General features: G+C 39.8%; 1 protein-coding gene across 2 annotated transcripts in view; it reads left to right on the top strand.

Moving 5' to 3' along the window:
- The window catches only part of ANXA9 (annexin A9), a 96,596-nt gene extending 89,250 nt beyond the window's left edge, over positions 1 to 7,346 (top strand). For both annotated transcript variants that reach the window (XM_053705487.1, XM_053705488.1), the window contains exon 13: positions 7,097 to 7,346. In XM_053705487.1, coding sequence (XP_053561462.1) covers positions 7,097 to 7,159 — 63 coding nt within the window. In that variant the 3' untranslated portion in view covers positions 7,160 to 7,346. The remainder of the gene's footprint in view (positions 1 to 7,096) is intronic.
- The last annotated feature ends 5,535 nt before the right edge of the window (positions 7,347 to 12,881 follow it).

Here is a 12,881-nt window from a genome sequence, read left to right as displayed (position 1 = left end):
AGGGGGCGGCATCATACACTAGAAGTGTGTAATGATACATACGGGCAGCAGACAAACAGGGTACATTGCCCATCAAGTAGAGAACCTTGTCTGCACGCCTTTTAGTTCATGGGACACTATCTGTCTATGTGTGTACGTATGTCTGTCTATTTATCTCTTTGTCCATCTGTCTCTCTTTCTGTCTGTGTGTATGTCTGTCCATCTGTCTGTGTGTGTGTGAATATAACTAGCAAAGACAACCTAATAATAGTGCTCCTTGCTATAGTATGTTGGGTCCAATGTGGAAGTCAGTGCTAATCAATATATTATGATTACTGCTTTAACCATATGCTTTATGCGCTCATGAACGTTAGACAATAAATGTTGGGCTATAAAAGCTAACTTAGTGCACAAAGGACTAATATGCCGTTCTGCTATGTACAATTTCTCAAATGTAAGCAGAACTTTTCCCTTAGGCCAAACATCTTCAAAGCAATGGGTTAGGTGTGTCTCACTCACATGACACTCTTTGCAAATGAATAAAACACGGAAGGGGACTGCACTCTAAGACCGGACCGGGTACACATTCCATGACCCTGCAACCTGCACAGCCCTGGGTGCACAATAGCACTCTCAGGAAGCTGCACTGTCCCAGAGTCACAGGCAGTTAACCCCAGACAGGTCTGGGTGCAAGGCCCTTAGGGAAAATTGCAAAACAAATTAATACAGCACACAGAGAAGTCCAGCACTCACTTACAAGCTCTCAGTTAAGATTAAAAGCAAAAATGGATAATAGCCTGTGCACCCTTTACTTGTTCCCAGTTTGTTGGATTGAGAGCTTTCATTGTGTGGCTGTTTAGGGACTCAGGTTTTGGAAGAGACCTTGACGTGGTACCTGGGCTTGTCCCATTTGGCCAGATGCGGTAACTAACTCTTCCATTTTTGCTTTTATTCTTAGCTGAGAGCTTGTAAGTGAGTGCTGGACTTTCTCTGTGTGTTGTATTAATTTGTTTTGTAATTTTCCCTATGGGCCTTGCACCCAGACCTGTCTGGGGTTAACTGCCTGTGACTCTGGGTACAGTGCAGCTTCCTGAGAGTGCTATTGTGCACCCAGGGCTGTGCATGTTGCAGGGTCATGGAATGTGTACCCAGTCCGGTCTGAGAGTGCAGTCCACTTCCGTGTTTTGTATATTTCTAGGGTGATTACATAAGCCTGTGCACCCTTCACTTGTTCCCAGTTTGTTGGATTGAGAGCTAGCATTGTGTGGGTGTTTAGGGACTCAGGTTTTGGAAGAGACCTTGTCGTGGTACCTGGGCTTGTCCCACTTGGTTAGATGCGGTTACTAACTCTTCCATTTTTAATCTTAACTGAGAGCTTGGAAGTGAGTGCTGGACTTTCTCTGTGTGCTATATATATATATATATATATATATATATATATATACATACATAAAGGTATATATCCCCAACTATGTGAAATTGTATGCGAGGAACAAAGTGATCCTTTTTTGTAAGGAGAACGTTTAGTCTATTCAAAGAATAAACGATTTTATCTAGTTACGGAAAGTTTGGACATTAGAACTTGTATCCAGGATTTTCAAAACATTTGCTTGGAGAAAATACAGTATATAGACTTTTTATGCTGAAAGAACCTTTTTATTATTTTTATAATTTAATTTCCCCACCAGTAGAGTTTTTTTTATAATTTGATACCTTCAATAAATATGATTGTGTGTATATATATATATATATAAGTGCAACTAATAGCTATTTGTTTTTAGATTTTGTATTTTTGAACTGGGTACAGAGAGTGGTTCTATTATTGGTTGCTATTATGACTTATTTCTTAAATAGAATTATTTTGTGCATCCTTATGACATAGTCAGATATACAGCCACCTTTGCTGATGAGCATATCAACCTGTGCTTCAGCACCATCTTCCTTCCTGTACAAGGGTGCCCAAATGAATTACCAATTATCAGATGGTTACATGTTACACAGCCATCTGAACTTGTATGCGTATAGCATCCCACAGGGTCAGTCCTTACCAATAAGTCCTTTAGACTCCTGCCCTTTCTGAATCCAATCAGAGGGTGTACGCCAACAACTTTACCCAAAGTAGTCACTACTTAAAATGTTCCAATGCTTATGTATAGCTTTTTTCATCCTAAGTGAGGGTAAATTATGCGTAGGAGTAAACACGCTTTGTCAGTGGCGTCACTAGGGTTGGTGTCACCCGGTGCGGTAAGTTATGGTGTCACCCCCCCCCCCCAGAAAGCAGACACACACAAAAACACAGGCACACACACATACAAACACCCAGACACACTTAAAAACATACTCAGATGCACACACAAACACTCGGAAACACACTCAGACACACACACACAAAAACTCAGACACACACTTACAAAATATGTAAACTGCACTGCATTCATTATGAAGCTCATGCCTAGAGCTGCTCCCTGGCTCAGCAGAGCATCAAATGAAAGATAAACAGAGCACTCTAAAAATAAATCACTAAAGAAAAGGTTTAGGCACAAACTATGAAAATTCTTCTCTCTGACTCTGTTCCAAGTCTGTCAGTGCACAGCCCGGGCCGCGTGCCTACCGCTTCTTATGGCCAATCACCTCTGCACTCTGCCCACCCCCATACCCCCGCCCGCCCGCCCTCCTACCTGTTCAGTGTGCACTTAGTGTACCGTAACCGTAATGGTCTGGTGGGCATCATACGTGGCTCCTTCACTTTAAAGACAGTGTCAAACAGTCATGCGGTCAGGTGCCAGGCATCCCCTCATGATTTGCCAGTTCCCGTTTAGAGAGACAGCACAGCAGTGAGTGACTCCACTGCTCCACATGTCACTGAGCAGTGAGCACAGATAGGCAGGCAGGTTTAGGCTAGCAGCGCAACTTTGCAAGCCCCACGGCATGCCCACAACATTCATAGCGAAATTGGACAGGGGAGAAGCAAAGTACAAACAAGCAAAAGCAGCCGGGAAAACTATTTGTTGAAATTGCAGCACTGGCTCAAGGGGCAAAAAAATTGTGTGTCTACAACTTCCCCAGTCCCACCAATGTTCACAAATGCCAGCCCCTCTAATAAAAAAAAAAATCTATGCATCTCAACATTGTATTTCTTTGAATTTCAATAAAATTAAAAAAAAAAAAAAAAAAAAAAAAAATTTTTTTTTTTTTTTTTTTTTTGGTGTCACCCCCTGGAGGGTGTCACCCGGGTGCGGCCCGCCCCCCCCCGCCCCCCCCTTGTGACGCCACTGCGCTTTGTGTTAACCCCTTAATGACCGCAGCACTTTTCCATTTTCTGTCCGTTTGGGACCAAGGCTATTTTTACAGTGCGGTGTTTGTGTTTAGCTGTAATTTTCCTCTTACTCATTTACTGTACCCACACATATTATATACCGTTTTTCTCGCCATTAAGTGGACTTTCTAAAGATACCATTATTTTCATCATATCTTATAATTTACTATAAAAAAATTTATAAAATATGAAGAAAAAATGGAAAAAACACACTTTTTCTAACTTTGACCCCCAAAATCTGTTACACATCTACAACCACCAAAAAACACCCATGCTAAATAGTTTCTAAATTTTGTCCTGAGTTTAGAAATACCCAATGTTTACATCTTCTTTGCTTTTTTTGCAAGTTATAGGGCCATAAATACAAGTAGCACTTTGCTATTTCCAAACCACTTTTTTTCAAAATTAGCGCTAGTTACATTGGGACACTAATATCTTTCACGAATCCCTGAATATCCATTGACATGTATATATTTTTTTTTCAAAGACATCCCAAAGTATTGATCTAGGCCCATTTTGGTATATTTCATGCCACTATTTCACCGCCAAATGCGATCAAATAAAAAAAATTGTTCACTTTTTCACAAATTTTTTCACAAACTTTAGGTTTCTCACTGAAATTATTTACAAACAACTTATGCAATTATAGAATAAATGGTTGTAAATGCTTCTCTGGGATCCCCTTTGTTCAGAAATAGCAGACATATATGGCTTTGGCTTTGCTTTTTGGTAATTAGAAGGCTGCTAAATGCCACTGCGCACAATACGTGTATTATGCCCAGCATTGAAGGGGTTAATTAGGGAGCATGTAGGGAGCTTCTAGGGTTAATTTTAGCTTTAGTGTAGTGTAGTAGACAACCCCAAGTATTGATCTAGGCCCATTTTGGTATATTTCATGCCACCATTTCACCGCCAAATGCGATCAAAGTAAAAATTAATATTTTCACAATTTTAGGTTTCTCACTGAAATTATTTACAAACAGCTTGTGCAATTATGGCACAAATGGTTGTAAATGCTTCTCTGGGATGCCCTTTGTTCAGAAATAGCAGACATATATGACTTTGGCGTTGCTTTATGGTAATTAGAAAGTCGCTAAATGCTGCTGCGCATCACACGTGTATTATGGCTAGCAGTGAAGGGGTTAATTAGGTAGTTTGTAGGGAGCTTGCAGGGTTAATTTTAGCTTTAGTGTAGAGATCAGCCTCCCACCTGACACATCCCACCCCCTGATCCCTCCCAAACAGCTCCCTTCTCTCCCCCACCCCACAATTGTCCCCGCCATCTTAAGTACTGGCAGAAAGTCTGCAAGTACTAAAATAAAAGTTTTTTTTTTTTTTAAAGAAAAAAAAAGAAGCATATTTACATATGCTGTGTTTAGGATCCTCCCTTAACCCCCAACCTCCCTGATCCCCCCCAAAACAGCTCTCTAAGCCTCCCTCTCAGCCTTATTGGGGGCCATCTTGGGTACTGGCAGCTGTCTGCCAGTACCCAGTTTGAACAATCAAATGTTTATTTTATTATTTTTTTTTTTTTCTTTCTGTAGTGTAGCCGAGGACGTGCAGGGTACGTCCTCAGGCGTTAACTGCCTTTTTTCTGAGGACGTACCCTGCACGTCCTCGGTCGTTAAGGGGTTAAAGGACTAAGCACCTGTTGAGTACAGAGGAGTGCAGTGGCAAGTGTATATATATATATACAGTATATATATATATATATATATATATATATATATAAATCCAGGTCCAGGAAAGGCACTCATTTGGTCTTGTAGTAATAAAATATAACATTTATTTAACAAACATTAAAAAAAGACATAATGTTTCGGCGCTCATTTGCGCCTTTGTCAAATGTCTCACAGCAGGTTCATCTAAGTAAACCTAAAAACAAGTGAAGTGCACCTTGGCATTTGGAAAATTTGTATGATTGTGCTTTCCCTTTCTGGATTACTATATATATATAAAAACTACAAGATCACAGGGGTGAACTCAGAAAATGAGTATCGCCACTGGGAGCCAAGGCAGCGCACACTTGAAAGAGACTTTGGATTAACTGTGTTGGTAGAACTTAACACCACAATCACTGTTATGCAAATAAATGTATTTAAACAGATCTCCAATATATAGCAATCAGATTAAAGCATACAAGAAGATAGTACAATAATAATAATATACTTATCACACTCTGTAGTATCCCTGAAATAGGAAAAAAGGAGAGAGAACAATAATGTCCTTCTGGTGGTCAGATGTGATGAAGTTTCAATATAGTTGGTGTCTCAGTGCTGCTCGTTATAATACCACTCAAGGTCCAATTTAAGTGAATGAAGTACAGCTGCAAGGATCTAAAAGAACAAGCGCACAGATACACTTTTCATAGTGCAAATAAATTTAATACTTTAAAAACATATTACATGCATTCAACAATTAGGAATGAATCCTACTCACAAAGGTAACCCCAATCATATGAGGTAAGTTATAGCAGTCAGATCCTTAAAGTGTCCCCACTTATTACTGGCAACAAGTCCCAATGAGGTAGCAGAGTCTCCTTGTTAATAATGTCCCCAGTATAGTTCAAAGTGGATGAAGGTAGCGGTTAGTATTGTCAGAAAGTCCCGGTTATTCTTACCGCTCCTGAAGTTTACAGTCCGGTCAGAGGCTGATAGATAAATAGACGCTGCAGGCAGTTGTAGCGTGGATCTGTACAGCAGCGTGTATAACAATGCTCCTGTTCGGCGTGTAGTTCACAAGTGACGTAAGGTGGGCATGGCCTTACGCGTTTCACGGAAACATCCGCTTCATCAGAGGCTTGACAATACTAACCGCTACCTTCATCCACTTTGAACTATACTGGGGACATTATTAACAAGGAGACTCTCCTACCTCATTGGGACTTTGGGACTTGTTGCCAGTAATAAGTGGGGACACTTTAAGGATCTGACTGCTATAACTTACCTCATATGATTGGGGTTACCTTTGTGAGTAGGATTCATTCCAAATTGTTGAATGCATGTAATATGTTTTTAAAGTATTAAATTGATTTGCACTATGAAAAGTGTATCTGTGCGCTTGTTCTTTTAGATCCTTGCATATATATATATATATATATATATATATATATATATTATATTATATTATATACACACATATATGTGTGTGTGTGTATAGATATATATTGTACCAAACTACCATCAGATATATGTAGAAATATCTATTTATGAATAAATATAACAAATTCTTCTATGTGAAGAACATTGTAATGTAAAATGTTCATCTTTTCATGTTGGGTTAGCGCACTTGAGAATATGCAATCGGTTTTGCTCTATTGACTTCTATGGGGGAATACGTGAACGTGTACGCGTATCGGGATAGCTCGTGAGCGAAAACAGTTTACTATTAACGCATAATATGAGTGCAAACCGACACGGGCAAATAGCTTATGTCTAGTGCAGTTAACACTCAAGCGGGAACGGTAATTAGCGCTCCACTTGTAATCTGGCCCTGAATGATTTTGAGGGATCTTGCAGTACTGAAATGACTTAGATAATCTTGCCAGACAAACGTTTTTTTTCCCATTTTTTGTTGCATAGTTTGTTAGATTGCTCTCAACATAATATTTATCTATCTTCCTAGAATTTTAAACTCATTCTGTGTAAATTTTTATATGTTAATTGGCTGTTTATTATAAGATTAATAGAAAAGCAAAAATAACTATGAGAAAATGTGTGAGACAGCTTGGTTTAGACACTGATTATAGGCTGCCGAGAAAAAATGTCGTTCTTATTAACTTGTTCCTAAATCCTCTTTCAGAGTGAAGTTAAAGGTGATTATCGGACGGCCCTTCTATTGCTGTGCAGAGCAGAAGATGTATAAAAGGAAATGTGACTTTACACAAAACAAGAAGAGACTCAAGCAAACAAAAAAGCAACAAGTCAATCGGCCTTTCCTGTCATTGGGGTTTACAGTTTAATGAAATGCTATGTGTATATCACTGCACAATACTGTATCTCACAGTTGTATATGTGAACAGCTAGTTTACAATTAAAATGATGTTTCATAAGTGTCTGCTAATATTTATATATATAAAGTGCGCAATTAATGTGTCAATCGCACAATACAGCATAGATGCAACATAGATAATACATTCCAAGAAATGCAGAAACCCAGATAAGCAACACATAGGTCCTTTTCTAGTTGTTTAAAAGGGTTTTCATTGAGCACCCCACAAACTCTGCCTCCAGTGATTGCTTCACCTAATAACCCCGCAAAGGACAGAGTGAATGGTTATTACGTCTTGTGTCCAATTAGCGATAGTTACAGTGGTGTATTTAGGTTTTGTGCTGCCCTAGGCACTCAAAATTCTGCTGCCCCCCCATATACACACACCCACCCACCCAAAGGTTTTAGGCCCTTTTTCCCTTAATATTTTTTTGGGTCAATGTGTAAATTGTTTTTATTCTCATAACAATTCAAAAGAAAAAGGGCTAGCAAAACACTTGCATACTGGTGGGTTGAATTGCATGCATCTCATACCATTTTCTCCCTGAGAGAAGGGAGAGAAAAGAAGGGGAGGGGATAAAAGGGAGAGAAAGGAAAGAGGGGAGGGAGGGAGGGAGAGAGAGAGAGAGAGAGAGAGAAGAGAAAAGAAGGGAGGAAAGAAGGGAGGGAAAGAAAGGAGTGAAAGAAGGGAGCAAGGGAGGGAGGGAAAGAAATAAGGGAGGAAGGGAAAGAAAGAAGGGAGGGAGTTGAGGGAGGAAGGGAGGGAGAAAGCAAAAGAAGGGAGAGAGGAAGGGAGAGAAAGTAGAATACACTTTGAAACAATCACTGCCCTTTACATGCAACAACATACAGTAATTACCATCATTCAAGTAATGCAACTTTTTAAGTGTTCGTTTACTATTTACTCCATGGGTTCATGAAAGCAGAGACAGCTATTAGTAGCTAACATACATTAGCGCTGAGAGTTTATGATTAGACATCACATGAATGCAGAGAAAGCTAGCTATTAGTAGCTAACATACATTAGCGCTGAGAGTTTATGATTAGACATCACATGAATGCAGAGAAAGCTAGCTATTAGTAGCTAACATACATTAGCGCTGAGAGTTTACAATTAGACATCTCAAGCTGATCTAAGCAGTGCACAGTCTGTTAGTTACTAAAATCTGCAATAAGCACAACGCTCGCAGACCTACCACAGCTGACAAGGGGAGGCAGCATATCGGCACAAGGTCTTCTCCTCCAGCCTCACCTTGTAAGCATATCCCCAGGCAAGTTTCTCACCAAGAACGCTTCCACTGCAAAAATGCCTGCGGCTCTAAATGAAGCAACGGTTTAAAGGAGCACTGCCTGTAAAGAGCGACCTTATTAAGCGCACGTGCCTTGTCTTCTCTGTAAAAGCCTGCACTTTATCACTCACTGTACTGTGTGCTGGCTTTTAGATAGAGGATAGGGCAGATGTGCTGCCCCTCCCAAATCTGTTGGCCTAGGCCATAACACCCCCTGGATAGTTATAAATTAGTGGTTGCTGCTCTAAATACCTATGTAGTATTAACTAAATACCTATGTAGTATTAACTAAATACCTATGCAGTATTAACTAAATACCTATGCAGTATTAACTAAATACCTATGCAGTATTAACTAAATACCTATGTAGTATTAACTAAATACCTATGCAGTATTAACTAAATACCTATGTAGTATTAACTAAATACCTATGTAGTATTAACAATCAAACAACTATCTTATGACTGCCACTACCAAAGATACAAATTAAAAAACTAAAATTATCCTTTTCAACATGACATTTTTTCTTCATTTACAAATCAAATCCGCAATATGTTACAGGAGTGCATTTAATTATCAAAAAAGTGCTCTCATTTGCCAATGGAAAAAGTGTACAATGATGTAAAATTCCATTGATTTGAGGAGAAGGCTGTGTTTGAGGAAGGAGGGCTAAAGGGATGAACATAAGCTGGTGTGTGAGGGTTAGTTGGATTGAGAGGGTAAGCAGGATGTGAGTAACACGAGTAAGATAGAGAGTTAAATAAATGTGTGTGTGAGGAGGAGATTGCATGTAATGAGGGAGGATGAGGAGGTGGTTGCATGTGAGGGTGAGGGGGAATGAAAAGGTTACCAGGTGCTTATGTAAAATAGATTCACTGCAGATGGGCCGGGGGGGGCAATTGCCCCCTGGGCCTCTCTAATGCACTATAAAACAGCCGCAGGGGAAAGACTTGCATACAGCGGCTGTGAGATAGTGAGGCTGTCAAATAATGGTATAGTAGACAGCACCTTTATATTTCTTGTCCTGGGGCACGGAGCAGGACTAGCCAAGTCCCAATATAGTATTCCAATAAGTACATTTCCAGCCTCCAGGATACAATTAAAAGACCTTTATTTCTTTTTCACAGGGTCCATAAAGAAATTCAACAACGTTTCAAACCACACACTGACTAAGAACCAGTGTGTGGTTTGAAACGTTGTTGAATTTCTTTATGGACCCTGTGAAAAGGAAATACAGTAAAGGTCTTTTAATTGTATCCTAGATAGTGAGGCTGAGCATCCACTAACTTGCAACTTGCAAGTTGCTCTTATGGTCGCTGTATGCAGGAGACAGGTGCTGGTGCTATGCTATTGACCTGGCGGGGCAGGTAAAGGGGCCGCCTCTTACCCGAATACTAGGGTAGTTTACACTTCAACACCGCATCTTACTGTGAGTGCACACAGCTTTCTTGCCTCAATGCTGCATTTTTGAGCATGAGCAGGCTTAGTTCTGCATCCCTCCCAGCTCCCAGTTCCTATGAGATAGCTGAGTGCCGGGTCCCGCCCACTGCATTATATCAAAATGAGCCAGAGCAAAGCTGCTGGATTAGGAATTGGGCAGGCAAAGTTCCACAAGGTAATAATGAATGATATATGATTTAGCCTCACTGATTCATAATTTATTAAATTTAAAAAAAATTTAAAAAAAAAAGTATTTGTAAAAAAAAAAAAATACATTGAGGAAAAATGCCATGGGCTAAGTAGTTGTATAGAGCAGGGGTCGCCAACCTTTCAGACCTCAGGGACCACTAAACTTACAATTTTGAATCCCGTGGACCACTAACATAATTTTTTTTACAAAGGTTCAAACCTCTATAATGCGTGTTACTGTGTGTATCTATATATATATATATATATATATTTATATTCACACACACACATACTGTACATAAGTAGCATAACCATAGCTAAGTTTACATTATGTATTTATGTACACATTTTTAAGAATTATTTTTTGGAATTACCTAACTGAATGACAGAACTAAGAGAACACTTCCAAATGACAGATGAAAGGTGAGTGACAACTTTTGAGCTGGAAACAGAGAGGCAGAAAGGACCACAAGACTTCCGAGTTACCTCTCCAGTTAGGAATCATTCCAAACTACTTATGATCATGGACAGACATTGGAGTCATAAATTAAGTTTAGGGGGCCCATTTATCAAGCTCCGGATGGAGTTTGAGGGCCCGTGTTTCTGGCAACCGCTGCTCCATAACCCTGTCTGCCTGCTCTGAGCACACATCGCCGAAAATCAACCTGATCACGTACGATCGGGTTGATTGACACCTCCCTGCTGGCGGCAAAATCTGCAGGGGGCAGCGTTGCACCAGCAGCTTACAAGAGCTGCTGGTGCAATGCTGAATACAGAGAGTGTATTGCTCTCCGCATTCAGCGAGGTCTGGCGGACCTGATCCGCATTGTCGGATCAGGTCCGCCAGACCGTTGATAAATATCCCCCTAGATCAGAAAGCTCTCAATATGGATGTGAGCTAACCACAACTGATATTACTGGCAATTACTATAATGCTGGTGGGATATGGCTGATCTGCTGGATGGCAGTTACTGGAATTCAGGTAGAATGGCTTTGTGCAAGGGACAATTATTAGAATGAAAAATAATTAATATTTAATAAAAAAAGAAGATGGAGGGGAGGAAGACAAACAGTGATGTAAGTCCATCTGAAGGAATTAGGAAAACTACTACAAAGAGACAGGTAAAGGGAAGAAAATAAAATATAAGAGAGATTGTTTTTTTTAAGATTGTAATTTTTATATACTTTAATTCCACCATTTCAAGCCAAGACTATACCAACCTCTGCTGGCTTTAGAATGGAATCGTCTTCCTCTGAGCAGCGTGCTGGGCGGGAGGAGTTAAACATACAATCTAGCTACACAATTGCGTAGTACTACGCAACGTGCGTAGGGAGATTGTAATTTAACTCCTCCATCGGTTTTCACTGATGTCCAGCCAGGCACTGTAGGGAGTTGCGGGGCGACGAGGGTGACACCATCAGAGGAGATTAATTCCTGCTTGATGGTGTCAAGGACCACCAATATCTTCTCGTGGACCACCAGTGGTCCACGGACCACTGGTTGGCGACCTCTGGTATAGAGAATGTTACACTGTTGGCTCTAATATGTGGTGGGTGGAGCTGGAGCAAGAGGGAATCTTGGAGTCAGAACGAGTACAGCTATCTAAAAGAATCAGCAGAATCTCCTTCCCTGCTTGTACTATACGGAGCACAGTTCTCTGTCAGAAGGAAACACTATTTTATAAAATAGAAGTAAAACTAGCCTGCTTTAATCAGTCAGTCCTGTAATAGAGCCCATACTGCTATGGTCAGGTATTCTGTAAACTGAAATCGTAAAATGAAAAGGTATGTGCATTAACTGCACAAGGTAGGAATGCAGATTCATCAGTTGCATAGGCTTCAATTGTATCTACTATGACTATGCTAAATCTGTCCAAAGACTAATGCATCTGCCACATTTTCTTACTCTCAGTGGTTAAATTAGGGGCAAAAGCGTGTCATATATATATACTGTATATATTACTCTGACTTTAGCACTTGACAGTACTGAGGTCATTTTGTTATGGTGCTATGTTAAATAGTTGATTAAATATATGGAAGAATGAAAACAGCATCAATCTGCAGGGAGGTGCACGTACCCAGGTCCTGCCAATGACCTCCAATAATGTCCAATTTCACAAAAAGAACAGCACCATCCAAAGATGAGTAAAAGTGTATCTTTATTGGGACATCTCCAAAAACAGCACAGAACACGACGTTTCGGTCAGATGACCTTAATCATGTGATTAAAAACAAGACCTATAACCACTCCTTATATACCCACCTTGGGGGAGGTGATAATTACCTATACAGGTGAATTTTATACATTCTGTTTCAACATTGAACTCTTTAGCAACCTCTAGTGGTAAAACAAGGTCATTTATCATTCTTACATATTACTTGGTTAACTCACAGGCAAAAAACAGAAAAAAAGGTATGGCAATATATATATGTACATACATAAATCCTTATAACATTTCAGTAGATATATGAAAAAATGCAAAAACCCCTGAAAAAAGATATGATAATATCCCACACATATATGATTAAAATAAATGTTTCAAATCACATAGCCAGACTATTGACAGAAATGAATAAATCTCAAGTGGAACTAACTCACATTGTAATGTTCCAATCTATCTCTTTATTCATTCCATATGGAATGAGGGATTGCAGAGTATAAATCCAAAAAGTCTCTC

The sequence above is a fragment of the Bombina bombina genome, chromosome 1, assembly GCF_027579735.1.
Source record: "Bombina bombina isolate aBomBom1 chromosome 1, aBomBom1.pri, whole genome shotgun sequence".
In the NCBI taxonomy this organism is placed as follows: Eukaryota; Metazoa; Chordata; class Amphibia; order Anura; family Bombinatoridae; genus Bombina; species Bombina bombina.
Note: the sequence above shows the minus strand (reverse complement) of the source record. Positions and strands in the feature narration are given on the sequence as shown.